The sequence below is a fragment of the Netta rufina genome (genome assembly GCF_964035555.1).
Source record: "Netta rufina genome assembly, chromosome: 6".
In the NCBI taxonomy this organism is placed as follows: Eukaryota; Metazoa; Chordata; class Aves; order Anseriformes; family Anatidae; genus Netta; species Netta rufina.
In genome coordinates this window covers 14833248-14852830 of record NC_140129.1, presented here as the reverse complement: position 1 = coordinate 14852830, position 19583 = coordinate 14833248, and the positions used below count along the sequence as shown (strand labels likewise).

Below are 19583 nucleotides of genomic sequence, written 5' to 3'. Positions count from 1 at the left end.
GTAGTTGAATGTAAATTTTAACCCACATATTAAAAATGAGAGAAAAACGCTTTGCACATGAGACTTTCCAAAGCAGCGTAACGAACACTGCGCCTGACCCAGCCTTCATTGGGGAAGAACTAAAAAGCTGAGGACGGTGTCTCCGGGCAAGCATCCCAGAGGGGCACGGATTTTTATGTCATTTTTGAGGGAAGAAACCTTTCCGAGAGGCTGCTGGCGGAAAGGAGCGCCTAGCCCCGGCCGCGCAGCCCGCCCGGCCCTCAGGGGGCTCCCGGCCCGGCCAAGCCCCTCAGCGCCGGGAGCCGGAAGTGGGCGCGGAGGGGCCCGGGGGAGGGAGGGAGGGAAGGAGAGAAGGGGGGGGGTGCCTGGCGCATGCGCAGCGGGGTTCGCCCGTCCGCGCCCCGCCCCCGCCGCGGTGGGGGTCCCGCGCGCGCTCCCTGCCCGCGGCGCGAGGCCGGGCCCGTGCGGCGGGTGGCGGCGGGGGCGCGCGCGGAGCGGAGCGGGCAGGGGACGGAGCGGGGTGGGGAGGGGAGGGGGGGGTGGGTGCGAGAGGAGAGGACGGGAGAGGACAGACAGACAGACGGCTGGACGGACGGACAGACGGACGGAGGGGGCGAGAGGATGTGAAGATGGCGGAGCTGCAGATGCTGCTGGAGGAGGAGATCCCGGGGGGGCGCCGGGCCCTGTTCGACAGCTACACGAACCTGGAGCGGGTGGCCGAGTACTGCGAGACCAACTACATCCAGGTGCGGGCCGGGCCGGGCCGGGGCGGGGCGGGGCGCGCGGCGCCTCAGCGGATCAACGGCCGCGTGCCGCCTAACGGTCGCCCAACGGCCGCCGCGCTGAGGGGATAACGGGCGGGCGGCCCGGGCGGGGGGGAGGCCGCTTCGCCTCCAGAATTAAGCGCCCCGGTGTGAAAGGTGTGACTGCTTGCTACGCGAAATCGCCTCCCCTCCGCGGGTGTGCTCGGTATTCGCTGCTGCTCGCCCCTCCGCTGACAGCAGCGCCGTGAGCCAGGGAGCTCCCCGGCTGCCCCCGACCCGGCGTTGTGCTGCACAGCCCCGCGCTGCCCGCGGTCTGCCCGTCCGTGATGTGTCTCCCCTGCCGAGCAGGGCTGCGGAGGTATCCAGAGCTCCCCAGCGGCAGGCGGCGGTGGCACGGAGCTGAGGAGGTGTAAGTTGGTACCGCAGTCTGTGCTTTCTGCCGTGACCGCTGAGGAGCCAGCTGGCCGGCTCCGATTGTTCCTTTCGTGCTGCTTTCACTAGGAAGTGAAATATGTTCCTTTGGTGATCGTGGGGTCAAATGGAAGAGTTTCCCCCCAAACGAAAGAAAACAGCCGTCAGTTGTCAGCCGTTCCCCCGAACGGTCTGAGCGTGTGGGAAGGGGAGAAGGGGGACATGGATTTGTGGTGTCAGTGCCGAGGAAAGCGCAAAGGCTCCTGGTTTTATTTTTGCTTTCAGTCCTCTAAGTGGAGAGTGCTTGTGTGTTTCCTGAGGGCGAGTGGGGCTGAGATCTGTGGCTAGATTGTTTTTGCAGTGACAACGGGAGAGCTTATTTAAACAGGCAAAGAATAATGAAGATTTCTCTGTAAAGAAGCTCAGGCTCTTTCTTTCAAATTGTTGAATGACAAACCATCTCGCAGAGAGAAGACTTTGAATATTTTGGGTCATTTGCCTAACATGACAATGCAATGAAATTCTACAGATGCACCTTGTTATGTAATTAATAACGTTTCATGTGCTGAATTAGTGTGACGTGCATTCTTTAAGGAAAATACAGTGAAATATTTTCTTTTAGCCATAAACTGATACGCTTGTATTTAAATCAATACTTTTTTGAAAACAGGGAAACTGATTTTTTTCTGAGAGAGGAGAGTGTCTTAGAAGGCAGATCTGGTAGGAAGAAGTGGATGTAGCTTTTTTGGTTGTTGTTCTGTGATCTTTTTTGTTTTCTTCCTGTAAATCAAAGAATATAAAATTTGTATTGAACAGCTCCACTTCTATTGTTTCAATAAAAACTACAGAGGAGGCCTCCATGCTGTTTCATACAAATAGAGAACGAAAAAAGAGGGTTATTGCCCCGGTTGGTGTACAGTCTGTAAGATAGCCTAGATAACAGGAGATGGGTACAGACAGATGGTGAGTGAAGGAAGAGAATGAGACACTTTTGGTCAGCCTGATGGGTTCTGGCCACTGCGCATCAATATCACCCCGACTGCTGGCAATTTGTCCAACCATCGTGACAACAGAGAGCTTTGAGAGGGAGGTGAGAGTGAGAGAACGGAATTGTGTTGTGAGTGCTGACTGAAGTGCAGTGTGGAGTCACTGCATGAAAAGGTTTAAATTTTTAAGTAGGGAATGGAGGACCTCGGCCAGGTGGTAGGCTTTGGCCTTTAGATTTGGCTGAGAGACTAGAGGGCAGGATTACTGTAGAGCAGACGTCCAACTGGAAGAGATCCTGGATTAGTAATGTGAGTGTCCTTATAGCAAATCTGCTAGGGAGTTCACCCCATGTTCACAGTGCCAAAACTACATAAACTCCTGGTTAGGATCCATACCCAAAGAGATATATATATATATATATATATATATATATATATATATATATATATATATTTTCCCCCTGCAAGAGTGGGAGTGAGTAATTGGATATAACTAACAGAATTGGGGATTTTGCTTCTAATAATAATTATTCCAAAAATCATTATGCACAATGAAGTCCAAATTATGTTTTAAAAAAATGCTTGGATTTTGTGACAAAGATGTGCTTGTAATTGCTCAGAAATATGTGGCAGAGTAATCTTCTAGAAAGTCAAAAAATATTCCAGAAGATGGACTAATTCTACCGTAATCCTTTAATGTTTCATTGTTGACAGAAGGTTTTATCATGGATATTCCTGAGATCTAGCAGGGGCTCAGTACACGACTGAGATCCGAGTTTGATCTGCTGGATGATAGGCATGACAGCGATAGGGGTGTTGAAGACATTTCATTGCCTTGTATCTGTCAGTCAACAAGCTGTCACCTCATCCCTCCCCCCCCCCCCCCCCCTTGACAGTTGGTGTTTTGAGGTGGTTTTATTGTCAACTACAGAAATTGTTGCAAAAGTCAGTGGAGGCATAGGTCAGTTTAATAGATGCTTAGGAGTTCAGCGAGAAGGTGAATGTTTTTCCTATTTGCAACATCTTTGCAACATCATAGCAGCTTCAAAAAAATTGAGCTCATTCTCTCTTAGGTGTGGGAATTGCTAGGTCATAGTCATAGAGCTGTGGTGGCTGTAGCTCATTAGACTTCTGCTTATGGAATTAAAAACGTTCTTTAAATTTTGACAGGGTTTGATTACCCAAATTACGATTGATATTACTGAGCTCAGTTACTTAACAACAGGGAATGTTAAATAAATCGTTACCCTTCCCCTGAGTCTGTGATACAGCAGTATATCAGAGCACATCAGCTTAAAATTTTGTGATAAATAACTAGGAAATACAGCAAATATATAATAAATGGAACTGAAGCAATGAAAGATGAAAAGCTACTATTTGGACAATAAAAAAAAAAAAAAAAGGCTTTTTCATTCACTGTTTTTCCACAATGGCTGTTCCTTTTAAATTTTCCCACCAGGAAAATTTGGTCTCCCAGCTCTCTAGCCAATCAATTAATCTAGTAAGGTGGTGTATTTTTCAAGAGGCACTACTCTTAAATAGGAAAATAAGTTGCTAGAATAAACATTTAAAAAATGATTTTCACTTGCATAGTACAACAATTAATACTTTTGCTGTGATTATGATTGTACCGTAGATTAGAATATATATATTTTTTTAATTTTAAACATAAGTGCATAAATTACACATTTAAATCTGCTTGTGTTACTACAGAAATCAGATCAGCTTTCTGTTAAGAAGCTGTCTTCTAATAACTTGGAGAAATCATAGAGTTACTGCTATGTATTGACACAATGTCAATCACGGGTTAAATTTTATGCTGCCTTGATATTATACTTGATATTATACAATATCGAGTAATATTATACTATTATATGTTATACTGTATTATACTTGATATTATAAAAACATTTTTGCAGTCCACATTGATTTATCTGAGTCTTTCATAAAAAGCAGAGAAAAGTTTTCTAGTTACAATGGTGTAAATAGAGCATAGAGCTTTCTAGAGTAACTGGATGCTTGTATCTGTTAACTTGCCATTTTCAAAGTGTCAAAAAAAAATATCAGATTGGTGGCTTTTCAGCCCGTACATATCTAGCAGGAACAGATACAGGGTGAAGTCCCTCCAGCAAAGTCAGCTCACACAATTGAGTGAAAAGCCAAGCCTCTGTGTCCTGTCCAGCATTCAGAAAGTGTGTGGGATTTCTGTGTGCTGTGTTCTCCAGATGCTTCTAACGGGCTCTGTATTTCTTGGTCTTTCAAGACTCTTATGCTTTGCTTGCCTTTTCTAGAGACTGAAAAGGAGGATCGAGCTTTTCTTTGGGTTTTCCTGTCTTCATAGTCTTCATGTTGCTGTGATTGTACTGAGTTTTATACACGGAAAAGCCCTTGTATTTGCAAGGGGAAGGGTTTTAGTCATTTAATGTGAAATTTCTGCTGAGTTGCTTGTAACGACTGGTATAAGTAGCTAACTTGCTTATAAACCATTAATTCCTTAGACACACAAGTTTGAGAAAGATCTCTGTTCTCTTTGCTGAAGATGAGATATGTATCACCTTAACAAAAACAACTGATTTATTTTTATTTTATTTTAATGATGAGAAAGTGGTTTTCACGGTTTTCAGTTCTCCTGTTCCTTAAATTTGTTTCCTTTTAAATCCAACTTTGGTGAAGAGTTGGTTAAGCTTAGTGTTGATAGAAGACTCATTTGGCAGGCGTTAAAGTGGGTGTTGATTAGATCCAGAGAATTTTTGTCCAGAATTTCAGGAAGATGCTGTCAGGTTAAAACTCTTTAAAAATACAAAGTAAATGGGTACCCTACTACTTTCTTCAGTGTTTCTGCTCTCATGCTGTCTCATGTTCAGACTGTAGATCACTTACAAGGTTTCCACGTTCCCTTAAAGTGGAGAAGTAACTGGATGGTGGGTAGTGATGCTGCTGTAACAGAACTAGTAATAATACTGATGATCTTCTTGGCTTCCTTTACTTTTTCATGTCCTCCTTCCCTTTTACTTATTGTATCTCCAACTGTCAGAGTTTTAAGGACTCGATAATTTAAAGGGAGGTTGACAGATGCTACTGGAAGTTGGATGGGGAGTTGGATAGCCTCCATATTGCGTTATTAGGGTATACAAATAGAAAAACCCTCTGAAGTGACACCACATGTTTTCAGTATTTATGACAAAATTAGGGGAAAAAAAAAGTGCTAGAAGATGCCATTTATGTTTATGGATCTTTGATTTGAATGTTCTGAAATAAAATCCCATGGCAGTAGTTCAGTCACAGTGTATGCTTCTCTCGGTTGCAACTGTATTAAACGGCTGTACAAATTGTTTCTGCATGGCTCTCTGCTGAAGATTTGCAGAGAGCTTGTTGGTAGGTTGGTGAGTTTTGTGGGGGTAATGGAGATACAGGCTCATCCTGTTTTCTTCAAAGAGAGTCAGAGTAGCTGGTAAAGTTGGTGAAGTATTTATCACTCAACCACTGTACTTCCTCTTGCATTAACTGTGCTGTGTTTTGCCAGGAAAGCAAATTTAATTCATTTAATAGTGTCACAAGTTCAAATGAGGGTTCAGGAAGAGTAGAATTGATTTCTGTTGAGTGGATATGGAAATAACATGAGACATTTTATCAGTGGGAGTTGCTGGTGGTAATACTTTATTTATAAACATGAAAATTGGTAAATACGCACATTGCCATTAGAAAGTAAGTCTTGTAATGCTGTTAGTTAGAAGTGGCATTCTTGTAGTTCCCTTCTATAGGTTATTTTCTGATTGTAGTTACTGAATAAGATGGATCAGGAATTGTAATTCAGTCTAGCAAGCTTCTGCATCTTGCAGTTGATAAGCTCTCTAAAATGTATTGTTTGTTGCCTGTGTTTTACCGGTGTTTGCAGCCATTCATCTTTGTGGCTTAGTGCTGTAGGTTTTAAGGCAGGAAGTGGTGCACCACAGTGGTACACCAAGTAAAACAAGACTTTCTCCAGTCAGTACTTGAACGAGTGAAATCTTACTCTGCTGTGTTCAGCAGAATATTTTATTTGAGAAGAAGACAGATTTGTGTTAACTGCCAAGTTTTGCAACAGATTTTGAGTGGAGTCTACATGCCAATCTTTGGCCTAATTTACTGGATTTTTTTTTTTTAATATACTGTATTTTCAACCTTAATTGTTCATCTGAAATTAATATCTTGCTTTGTAATCAAAATCCTGTAAATTTTGTTGAATACCATTATCTGGAATTTTAGTTATGTGGCTGCTTGCACTTCAACAGAGCAGGTAATGGCAGCACAATGAATTTAGGTGCATTTTCTCTTTCACGTTCTACATATGCTATTCACTTTTCTTATAGCTTATTTCCCAGTAGATGTCATTGTAATATCTGTTCTTAATGGTCTTTCAGCCTGAAATACAAGTAATTGCTTTATTATTATTGGCTTACTGTTACCGTAGTGAAGTTGTTTTACGTTCAGTGAATTGAAGGAGAGGGACAAACATTATTAGGTTTGGGTTTTGTTAGCCTCTATGTCTCAGTTATACACAGAGCCAAAGCTAGTTTTGTGCTGAACTCATAAATAAAGCATATAATATTTTCTTAGAGTTAAAAGCTGTGATACATAGATGTGAATGTTCTTATTAGGGTAATTTGTAACTTTGTTATGAATATATTGCTTGAATTTATATGAACTCTAACAGAATACTTGGGAATAACTTTTGGACTTTTTGTCTGTTTTTGAGCTGGTTGGTAGTTTACTGAAGTTGATTCTTACTACAGATCATACCAGGTTTTTAAAACTATACTTCTAGAAGATCAGATCAAGGCTGTTAGGTTGTGTTTTTTTTTTTCAGCAGATTTAAGGGAAGCCTGAGGTGGTTTTGTTTGAAGATGCTCATTTCAATCTGCATGCCGTGATTATCAAAATTATTTAAGTTTCAAACTGATATTTACATAAATACATAAGCTTCATAAGAACTGTTTCCTGTATTGTGAACTATTGTTCTTTTATATCTGGATGCCATCTGTCTTGTTAGGAGTTTTGTTGAAAGTAGCTGATAAACAAGCTGATGACACATATTTTTTGATGTGTTACAGGAAGAAAATTTTTAGGCAATTTATTTGGAGGTTGGTAAACTTCATTAGAAAGCAAATTTTATTTTCTTTTATTGTTTTTGGTCAATGTGGTCAAGGACTAAGATAAACCTTGCAAAAATTTCTGTAAGGTTTTGTTTTTTGGTGTTAGTATAAATAGGTTCACTGTGTTTGATGGAGAAAGTGGTTCAATTTGGATTTCATATCTGAAGGAAAAACATTCAATCATAGTTACCTAGAATTAAGTAAATTTTGCTTTGGAGTGGCTTATGAGAGGAAGGTTACTTACTTGTCTGCGTGAAATATTAAGTTCCACTGATGGGATTGAGGTTTTCAGGCAGGCTGCCCCAGTCTTTCAGCACTGGAGGGCAGATACTAACTTTCTCTGTCCAGTGCATTGCCAGCGGGTTATGGCTCTAAATTTTGTGCTGGGGGCAGGAACACTAAGAGTCATTGTGGCTGAGATTTATGAAGGCCTGCCCTAGGCATGTCCAGTTTTGAAGCACAGATATTGAATGGGTTGTCTGTTGGACCATCCTGAAAAATACTGTGTTTTGTAGATTTGAAAATTTGCCTTTAAAATAGCTGAGTGCATAAATTCTTCCTGTTACCCACCTAGAAGCCTACAGTAGTTAGAGCAGTGCCTCCCAAAGGATGCAAATCTTAGACTCTGCTGTTGTTTAGGAGCAAGATCCCTGAGTTCATCTAGCATCTTTTTGAATCCAGTTCTTTCTATATCCTAGTGCCAGGTCTGGTCCTTACCTGGTCATTGGTGAGCCTGTCTAGTTAGCATGCCATTATGAAAAGTTTACAGTCATTGTCATTTTTTATAAATACATCCATTAGGGGAACTAGTGAAAACAAAAGCCAACTTCTTATCACACCAGTAACAGCAAAATTGGAGACCGAGGTGGTTGACAGACATCAGATATATCGATTAATGCATGTATGAGTAGGACCTGGAAAATGGGGCAGTAGTTTTTGATAGATAATAAATTAAAGACTGTAATTAAAATAATATGCAAGTAATGTTGTGAAGAGTGTGAACAATGTACACTAGTTTTCCATTTTTCTTTTACCAAGGTACAAGGATTCTCAATTTAGTTTGATAATGCTACTTGAGTTTGGTAATACTTCTTAATGTAATCTTTGGAATTATTGCTATGAGTTCAGGCTCAGTGTTTAATGGGATTCCAAAAAGGCTAAAGAGATGTTTTGAAGAAATGATAAGGATATAAGCAGTTTTATTTTCTGTTTTTGTATGTTTTTGCCTTGCATTTGTTTTGAATTTGTCCATGATGGATTTTTTTGCCCATATATATTAAAGTATTTTGCACTGTCCACTCTAATCCATTCGTATCTGATGGGCATGCGTATAAATCAACAAGTCTGGATAACAGAAAAAGTTACCTGCGGACTGTGGATTTCTGTTACAATTATCTGGTGGTGATAAGTTACTTTAAACCATCTCCAGCTTGAGGACACTTCTGCAGTCACTAAGAGACTTGTTGATATGAGTTAACAGAACTACTTTAAATCCTTACCATATTGTGATTTGCTTAAAATTTAAATTTTGCTTATAGGATATACATATAGGATATTATACATATAGGATATTTACATTGATTTTAGTCATAATTTCAGAGGGACCTTGACAGGCTTGAGAGATGGGCTCATGCAAAGCTCACGAGGTTCAACAAGACCAAGTTCAAGGTCCTGCACGTGGGTTGGGGCAATCCCAAGCCCAAATACAGCCTGAGTAGAGAACAGGTTGAGAGCAACCCTAAGAAGAGAAGGCTGTAGGAAGACCTTACAGCTGCCTTCCAGTACCTAAAGGGAGCCTATGGGGAAAGCTGGAGAAGGGATCCTTTGTCAGCTAGTGGAGTGATAGGACAAGGGGGAATGGCTTTAAACTGGAAGAGGGTAGATTTAGATTAGACATTATGAAGAAATTATTCTCTCAGAGGGTGGTGAGGCGCTGGAACAGGTTGCCCAGAGAAGCTGTGAATGCCCCATTTCTGGAAGCATTCAAGGCCAGGTAGGATGGGGCTTTGAGCACCCATTTCAGATCTGAGGTTCTGGAATCAATTTGGAGGTGTACTGCACAGTTATTATATGTCTTACTGTGGTATTTCTTGAACCAATTTGGCATTAGCTTTAGGGCTTCTTGGCATTATTGCATAATAAATGCTATGTTGAGTGAAACTCCTAGGGCAGCTCTGAAAGGCCAAAATTCTCTAAGTGGCATTTGTCATTTAAGTTCTGCTAGAAATGCAGATGAAAGATAGATAGATTGTTAAGCTGTGGAGATGGAAATATGAGAATTTCTAAATTTTTTTTTTGGTTTGTTATGTATAGTATTAGTCTGTCAAAATGTCGTTCCCACCCCCCCTCCTTTTTTTGACTAAACACAGAGTCCTCCGGGATACCATTCTCTTAACTATGTGCCTCTTCACAAGCCAAATCACAACTTGAGCAGCCATAACTTGAGCAGTCAGCTTTTTTTTTACCTAATTCTTTCATTTTTAAGTAATACAGCTCTGATTAGACGCTTTTCCTCTTTAGACCTTATACTTTACTAATCTGGGTAAGTACCACATTTGTTTACAAACAGAGTGGAAGGAGCTTTTTTCATTTTTTTGGACTGGGTTTTATATGCACGTAAGCCTGTGTTTGGTCATAGTCCTTTAAGAATTGCTTTCATATGTTTCTTCTGGGGAACATAGGGGGGAAAAAGGATGGTATTTCCTGTGTTTTAGGGACAATCTTACAGAGGATTGGAAGATAGCGAGTGTTACAGAAAAGCCAATTGTCAGTGTCTGGGAGGTGCAGAATTAGAGGTTATGCAGTTGGCTGGGCATCCTGCAAAATGAATAAGAGAATTGCTTGACTACAAAGCAGCTTGGAAATTTCCTCTCCCTCTGTGCCTCTCTCTTAAAGTCTCCCTATCAATCATAACATGAAACTCTTCTTTCCAGGGTAGGTTTATTTATTGGCATAACTAGATGGGTAGAGAGATGATATTATTTAAACATATCTTGTCAAATGAAAAGGCCTTTTGTGCAGCAGTTTAATTCATTAGGGTATTGAGAAAAGCTCTTTTTTTTTTTTCTGATGGTCATAGAACTCGCTGAATCTACTGTTGTAACAACCTATTAGGACAACTTGAAAACAAATGAATTAACATCCAAAAAAATGAAAGAATGCAAGGCAAGAGAACCTTTTGTAAAATTAAAAGGTATTCAGCATTTGAAATGTTATTTCTTGTGTGGTTGCACTCCCTGACGTTTCTATTCTTGTGATAAGAGAGAGCTCAGAACTATCAGAACAATAATGTTGTTGAAATGGGTGAGTAAGCAACTTCAGAACTCTTTCTGTATGAGAATGATGGTGAAGGTAAAATCAAAGGTGGGGATTTCTCATTTCCTGTAACAAAACTGCTGAGAGGAGTACTGCGGTCTTTTACTAGTTTGCAGCATCATTTTCTATTTGTGTGCCATAAACTTTAATTTCTATAATTTCAATGTAGCATAACTATGCTAAGCATAATGATGTAACTGGTCACTACATTAAGATACACTGAAAAGAGCTTCACCATTTTGTGTTTTCTTTTAAACTGTGACATTGCTGGAAAACCCTGTATCAGTAATGAACAAAGTGGTGGTGATGCAGAGGACTGGTGTTTGGTATTTGAGCTTGGCTTGTTGCTCATGTCGGACTGGCTATGGCACAGAGCTGTCCAGCTGGGATGAGTACTTGGTTGCCTGGTGGCCATTGGATTTGGCTTGGAGGACATGAGCTATGCTGTCTCCAACATGGTAGCTCACTGTGTGGAGGTTTCCACTGGATTGCCCATGGGCATTTGTAGTGCTGCGGGTTACAGAGTAAAAGGTGTTGAGGGTGAAGACAAGGGGTTTTCCTTAAGCCCAAATTTATCCAAGCACAGAGATATGCTCTCAGTACTGCAGGAAAAAGATTCTGCTGACTGACTAAAAGTCTGTTCCATGTTATTGTGCTTTTGTGTTGAACTTCCTGTGTGTTGTTTCTTTATGTCTCCGGAGGTGTCAGGGCAGTCTAGCTTTTACTGTTTGTATCCTTCCTTTTAATGACTATTATTTCCTTAGTTCTACTGAAGCTAAGGAAACTCTTACGTGGGATTATTACAGGTATCTAAATCTAAGTGTTAACACTTCTGAATGCAATCTCCGAATTGGTTTACCATATTTGTCTTGGCTAGTTCCTGAGCCAGAGATGCTTCTTCGTTGGCTTTCAGCTGTGGGGAAAAAGGTCAAGAGACATGCTTGTAAGTTGCAGGCATGCTGTGGGTGCAGTTCAAGCAGGTTGGCTTCAATACTGCACATAATCCTTAGTGATGTGGTTTATGGTTGAGAGCTCTTGCCATTATGAGAGCTACCAGAATGAATAAAATTATATGGTATTGCTGGTACTGGATATGGTGAAATTTGGCGTATACAGGGAATAGGATAATAATTCTTATCTGTGGGATTAAAGTTGTTCTTTTACTGAAGTATTTGTGACCCGATTTAGATTGTATAGCAGGAAAGAATTGTTTCCCTTATTTGAGGCACCTATAGTCTGTATCTGGCTCTTCTTTGAAACCTGTTTGTAAAAACTGACTTTTAAGACTACTGTACCTGCAAGAATTCATTAGTAGGAATTTTGTTAGATGAGGATAATAAAAGATTGTTTTATTTCGTGGAAGTTCTGAGCTTAAGTTTAATTGGACTATGGATGTGGCTGTTGTAGGGGAAAAATAGCTGTACATTTTTAGCTTCTGCCAAGATGTGTGTGACAGATGGTGTCTTGTCTGTCCAATATGAATTCTTTCTGCTGTATAAATATTGATTGGAGAAAATAAATGGTGTTCCGTAGCTTTAAAAGATATATTCTTGTTGGTACAAGAGTGATTAATGCATATTTAAAAAGGTCTTGGACAGAATAGCACTGGTACATGCAAAACTTAGCACCTGGACAAATCTAAAAGGCCTGGTAGAAGTCTCTTCTCACATGTTTTGAGGAAATAAAATGGTCCCTGTGACTTCTTTTGTGGTAAAAAAAAAAAAAAAAACAAAAACATACTTTATTCAAAGTGGTTGTCTGGAACATAATCAGTAAATGTGCAAAGATGGTCAGCTGCTAATCTTTGGGCAGCGCAGGTGCTTGATGCTGTATTCAGAGGCCTTGTCTGCTCATTCATCTGTCCTTTTCTCAAGTACCCTTCCAATTTTTGGGATGACCAACTCTTTTTGTGACAGACTTGGTGGAACTTCAGGGCTTCAGAACTTTGTGCTGATCTCAAATGAGTTATTTGTCTGATTCTTTGTCAGGAATGTCAGGAACTATATTCTGTAGCTGTTGCCTCTACAAGGTCCTGCACAGAAATTTGCTTCCAGATGTTATCCGGGGTATTGTTGAAATTGTGTTTTTTCAAGGAACCTTATCATGCAATTCTCATGGGGTTAGACATAATAATTTTACTAACCTCCTGTGGTGTTGGTATTTGGTACATAATCAACTCTCTGTGCACATAAGTAAAAACAACCACGTAGAATTCATGGAAGTTCCACTGAGGCATCCATTTCTAGTATTTTGTCTACCAGTTAATACCAATACTGTGCTTTTCTTAAGCACTTTTTTATGTTGCTGTTGTTTTTTATTTTCCTTTGAATACAGGGTTGAATTTTACAACTTGAAGGTATTGTGTGCATCTTGTAACATAGAATTACTATCATCAATTATTGTAATTTAAGTACGAATAGCAGACTATGGAGATACAGAAGAATACCTATCTGGAGCATAAGCAATAGAGCAGTCAAACCTGTACCAATAAAAGCATACACTTCAGTGGCATATTCTTACGAAAAGCGCTAGCTTTAGGTCAGATATTCTTTCCTTCCTCCAAGTTTCTCCTTTTTCTTTCCATAGGTTTTCATTTATAGCTGTGATTTTATACAATTATTTTCTAAATTTCATTCAGAAAATACATCAGAATATTTTTCAGTAATTTTAATAATTACTGAAAATTCTTCAAGTGTGCAGAATTAACGTGACCAGTGAGTCACTTAGCACAGTCGTTCAAACAATAGTTTTGGGGTTCAGCCAAAGTAAACAGTCCTGATAAAGAAAAATTAAACAACTGTGGAGTGTTTAGACAGAACGGTAACTGAATGCTTTCTGTTGAACTAGTAGGTTATGCCAAACTGTTAAGACACAAAAAGCTGGAAAAATGTCCATTTCAGCCCTTTTGCTATACTTAGTCAACTCGCTGATCTGTCATTCACTGTTGTACTCAGAAAGTTTATTATTTCACCAAAATATTTTATCCTATGTTTTATATAATAGAATAAATAATAAAGAAATAAATAGAATAAATAAAGAAAGAAATAATAGAATTACCACAGTAGCAACTACATTGAAGTGTTGATGTGCTTCTTGCCCTTCAGTAGGCTTCCTGAAATCAAACTAACTCCTTGTAGAATTTATATGTCTTCATATTTTTGGTAGAAGTAAATTTGGCTAATGTATTTAATCTTAAAACCAATCTGAAGTGTTTTGTACACTCAAATGTAAGAATAGGTATGTGTGGGTCAGGGGTTTCTGAAGTTCATTAACGCTGAGTAACCATTATTAAATTTACAGCAGTCTTACACATTCACTGTATGAAATCCTTGGTATTGTTCTGAATGAATTTTCAGAAAAAATATTATCTCTTCATGCTCATCCAGAGTTAGCATTCGGAACCATGGTCTTTTATAGCTGAGCAGGAAGACCCTTACTGCTGCTAGGTTTACATCTTTCAAGTTCTAGCTTTTCTTTAGCAGCAAGAAATTTCTACATACATGTATTGCTAGAGAGGAATTCTGAAATGGCTCTGTGACCTGCAAGGGAATCACTGTGTTTTCTGAGCTGGGAAATGTAAAAATTACTGTATGTGGAGAAAAACTTTGCCCAAGCTAGATTTGTTTGTTAGGCATATTGCGTTTTCATACTTCGTTGTGATATTTGTTTATTCCTAAAATAAGTAATTGTGTAATTTGCAGAAGGAACTAGTATTTAAATTGTTTGGAGATGACTGTATTATGGTTTTACTATAGTTAACATGGGAGATTAAATGCACATTCTTTGATTGCATTTAATAGGTCATTATATTGCTTTAAAAAATGGAGTTACCGCTGACATAGAACAGTCTCTGGGCAAGAAGCGCTGTAATTAGTGTGAAAGTAGGTCATGCTTAGGAAAATCTGTGTCTAAAATACAGATTTCGGTGGAAAGAATTACAGAAAACTTGATGCTGTGGGGTTAAGTTATATGCAGCAGGTTGAACAGCACTTTCCGTGCTATTCTGGAGCTACATAGCAATTGACAGAAGGTTTACTTCTAATTTTGAAGTAAATGGACCAAAACTGCTAGTTAAATTGGAAGAAAGAGGATAACTGCTACTTACAGTGCCTGCATTTTTTTGTTCTGTTTTTCTCTGCTAATTTTTTATGATTCTTAAATTGTAGAAACATAGCAAAGTTTGAGTCTGATTAAAATGAAAACTCTACTGCAGCTCTCTGGTTCTTGTGTGCTGGCAACCCTTAAAAACATGAACAAATTGAAGAACTTTTGAAAAATGCTTATTTCTAGCAATTTACCTTTTGGGATTTAAGACTGGGGCTCCTCCTCTCTGGAGGAGATGACTTTCAGATTATCGGTTGTTCAGCAATTCCTCAAGGGCTGCAGAGCAGAGATCTAGAGCTCAGCTAACAAAGGTTGCTGCATAAGAGGCTGGAATCCCACTCTCCGCCAATATTGTGTTTTGTCCAGTGCTATGGTAACAGGAGCAAAAGGTTGGAAAAACATTCCATGCCAGAAAAGTGAGCAGATGCAGCTCTCAGGGCACACAAGAAACAAATCTGTTGAATAGGAAGGCTCCGGTTTTGTTCAGCAGTTCTTAGCGTGAACTTTTCCTGACTTCCTGCCACTTCTTTATGTTGGGAATGGTAGTTTGTGTAATTGGGCGCTCTGTCTGGTTCATTGATGCCTGTTTAGCACCGGGTGTCACCACCACCTTCAGCGGAGCGGTACAGCAGAGGTCACCTTTCAGCAGGCTGACTGTGGGCATCATGAACAAATTGACCTGTGCTCTGTGTGTTCTGCTGAAAGCAAGGGAAAAGGCCTGTGAGCTGTGGGGACTGCTGTGATTTTTCAGTCAGACAAAAGTATTTGTGTCTGGTCATGTAATGAGGTGCGAACGTGCATCTTGGGTGATAAGGCTCTGGCTTACTTGGTGATGTAGCGGTGGAGGAATTGGAGACTTTGGCGTTTAGCTAGTTCTACAGTAGGCAGTAAGGGCTGTCCCCTCTTCTCGAGAGAGAGAGGAGCATGGTTGGAGTGAGGGGAGAGATTGGGGAACCTTTCCTGGGCCGATGCAGGGAAACCTCTTCAGATTTCTCAGTTCCCATGTTTAGTGTTGATCAACTGCCACTGGATCTCTTTGAGGCTCTGCTTGTTTGAGCATAAATCTCTAGGTGTGGGAGGGTCAGTATGCTGCCAGGGGCTCTGTCACCTCACAGAAGTATGTTGTATGCTGCTACTGTTGTGTGAAGGTTTCTTTTTTTGAGGTTTCTTTTCTGATCTCTACGTTCTTATATGAAATAAAATATATATATTTTTTGTTCTGTCAGGTTATGTATCTGAACCTGTTCCTTTCAGTATGTCTGAATTGGCAGCAGCTTTAAAAAGCACCAAATAAGAATCATTTCAGATGATTTTCAAATGATTAACTGATTATTGTGAAGGGGGCTGTGTAAGCCAAGCAGGGTAATTTCCTAGAAAATGAAGATGATTATGCCAATCCCTGGCCCCTGGTTGGTTTAAGGGGCCTTCTTCTCTATCTCTGAATTGGCAGATTCCTGTTACTTGGTAGCTGCATGGCTATCAGTTATCAAAAGTAGCTAATTTAAAATACATTAACTTACAGAATGATAACATAGGGGGGGGCTGCCAGCGTGAGGAGGTTGGGACAGTGGAAGTCCACTGAGGGCCTTGCATTAGTTGTTTTGACAATGCAGGCAGAGTTTGGGGCATGGCACAGCCACGGTTGTTGGGGCAGACAGCAAAGGCTGCCCAGTGGCGTGTGTTCCTGGGGCCACGGGACTCCTTTCTGTGCTGCCCAAAGACATGGGACTGCAGAAAGAATAGGCCAATGGCAGGCTGATATAGCTGTGCTGAGTGATGTGGCTGGCATCTCCACCTGTTTGATTACCTCTCTTTTGGGAGCTGCTGGCTGAACAGGGTGCATATCATCCCCTTACATGCTGTAGTTACTCTTCGGCAATTACAGGCTGTCCTGCCATCGGACTAATTATGTTTGTATATAGGCTGTAAACTATGATGATGGATGATGCGGCTGTGTGTCCTACTTAGCTTTTCTTGCTATGAGGTTGCAGTGTCTGGCAGTGGACACTTGGAAGCAGAACCTTCTTCTATTGCCACAGCTAACTCTGCCTGTGATTTGAAATGAAAGCTGTTAGTTGGCCTCTGTCGTTGCTATGTACTGAAGTGATCTGAGAAGTTATACTTGGATGGAGAAACTGACAAAGTTGAGCAATAACTCAAATGTTGCATTTTGGGGGAGCTGAGATAGACATCCTTCGTAGGGTAGATTTTGTTAGATTTCTTGAGAGAAAAAAATAAATCTGTTCCTCTGATAGTGTTAAGGAGAAAACGGTGTGAATAATACTGTTTGTGTAGTGGAGTGTAATTATTGTATGATTGTAGCTTGTTCTGGCTTCTGAAGGCCACTTGGATTCTGAAAAGTGACTTTTGCAAATGGTGTAATGACGTTTAATTGTTATCAAGTAGCTGTAAAATCAAATATGAGTTGAAGTGCATCAATGATCCTTACTTGCACACTCAGTGAAAAGTAAAGCTTCCTCAGTGAGTGAAGAGCTGTAGAACAGCAGGTGCGTGAAACAGTAGCGATAAGTCTCTGGATCTTTGCTCTTTCTTTCTGAGGTCCTTCATTCAGCACATCTGTATTGGAGTAGTCTCTTATGGCCACAAATTTGATTAGCTTACTGATATTAAAGCTGAAGTTGGCCTTGTTTTTGGAACTCTAATAATTACATTGATGAATGAAATAGAAAATTATCCACTTCTTTCAGCTGCGTTATTGCCAAAGAGCTAACAGTGAGGTGAAGAATCCACTGATTAACAAAATAAACAGTGACAGCCTTAAATACACGTGGAGAATAGATTTCTGTCATTGCTGGTCACTTCTCAAGGAAGAGCTACATTTGATGCTGTAAACCAGTGATGAATTACTATTAATGTAACTTCATGTTAGCTACACTTCAGATGCAGATGTATTTGGATGCTAGCAGGCTGTTCAGTTTCTAGTGATAAATCATTTTAAACTATATTATTTATGTGTTGAACAACCTTTATTATAACCTTGTCTAGGGTGCTGGCTTTTTTTTTTTTTTTTTTTTTTTTTTGCATAAACAGGACTTTGGCTCTGTTTTCAAAGAATAGGAAGTTGCTAGTTTTGATGAGAGCAGGACATTTGCATGTGAAAAACGGTCTTCAGTGCTTGTATCTGTGGGAAAATAAAATCCTAAATTTGATCCTGGTGTTATTTAAGGGAAGCAGATGACAGATTTATTGCAATGATGCTGGCAGCATGAAAACAGTGGTGTAAGTGATTAGATGCTAGTCAGGCAAGTTGTGCTCGACCACTGCTATCATTTGTTACCTTTTTCTTCTGGGTGCAGTAGACTGATAGTCTTGTCATAAATTTCAGACCAGTAGGTTAGTTTTGCCCTTACTGGCAGCCTTGAATGCAGTATGCATTTAAAAAAAAAAAAAAGTTTTTCCATTTCAGAGGCTAGTTAGATTTGTGTATATTTTTTGAAAGGTAGTTTTCCTAGCTACTAATCAAACCTACATTTAGAGGGCCAGCACAGAAATGAAAATACCTAACGATTCAACTGCAGTAAAAAGATAAGACTAATTTAGTGAGAATGACCACCTGATATTGACTGCAAAGGTTTACTGATACTGAGTTTCAGCTGGCTTAAAGTTTCAGAAGTCACACTTATGATCTAGAAATTCCACTAACACTTAGTACATTGTTAGTATTTTAGTAATCTGAAAAACAGAACAGCCTGATGTTTCACAAGTATAAATAGGAGTATGTTCCTCAGCTAGCATGTTTTTTTTTTAATAGTATTCAGATAAGTTAAGCTAAATTGTCATCATAATTTACTCATAAAGGTGGAAATAACCTTATTTATATTTATATTCATATCTGTGGAATACGATGAATGCAAGTAACCTTGCATTTGAAAATGGCTTTTCTTTTTTAAGTTCATTGCTTCCTGTTTAAATTGTAGAATCTAATTATAGGGCTTATGCATTTTTAATTGTAAAACTGGTATCTTCTCTAATGGTTACGTTTAGCCTAAATGCCAAAAGTTCCCTATACAGCTTTTTAAATTGATGTGCTTACATTACTGTGTGATCTGAGCTCAAAAGGTGATGCGTTTGATTACATTTAGGATATTCAAAATTCACAATACTATGAGAGTAGTCCTAATTGCTTTTTTTTTTTTTTTTTTTTTTGACTTGTGGTCAGAAGAGCTGACTGCAGTAACTTCACATTTAAAGGTATTTCAATTGAAAAACGCATTGAATGAGCAGCAAGTTAAATGCTTTTGTTTAGGTGTCGATTAGAGAGGCTCTTCATGCAATTGTAAAGAAATACAGTTTTTGGTTAAACAGTTATTTACAATGTGGGATGGTTTAGATGCCTGCTACCTCTTTCAGTGTGTGGACAGTCCACTCATGGCTCAAGTTTAATTGTAGCATTGATTCTTGCACCGTTTCTTCTGCGAGTAGTTTGCTAATAAAAAAAGCAAATGAGTCGCTAGTAAACTAACATGTTCCATTTTTACTAGGTGGTACAAAGGCTGGTCAAGCAGGTTACTTTAACTAGAGCTATCTATCCATATAAGGGCATGTTAAAATATTGCAAAGTAAATACTGTCTCCAAATTCTGGAGGTCCCATTTCTTGTAAGTTGTATGCCAAGTAATCAGTAGGACTGATTACTTGGCATACAACTTACAAGAAATGGGACCTCCAGAATTATCAGTCCCACTGATTACTTGGCATACAACTTAAAAGAAATGGGACCCACTAGTCCCAGTGCATCTTGGTGCTTGTGGTTGCTGTTGAATACAGAAAGCTGTCAGTGGGTTTTCGGAAGCCTGTGTATGAGAAAGAGATTCCTATTCACATCTGAAATATGGCTTGGTTATGTTTCTT

The 19583-nt window shown here is 39.8% G+C and overlaps 1 protein-coding gene across 5 annotated transcripts in view; it reads left to right on the top strand.

Annotated features, from left to right (window-relative positions):
• Positions 1 to 565: 565 nt before the first annotated feature.
• ABI2 (abl interactor 2) overlaps positions 566 to 19583 on the top strand; it is a 58795-nt gene continuing 39777 nt past the window's right edge. For all 5 annotated transcript variants that reach the window (XM_084289122.1, XM_084289121.1, XM_084289124.1 and 2 more), the window contains exon 1: positions 566 to 746. In XM_084289122.1, the coding sequence (XP_084145248.1) occupies positions 630 to 746 (117 nt within the window). In that variant the 5' untranslated portion in view covers positions 566 to 629. The remainder of the gene's footprint in view (positions 747 to 19583) is intronic.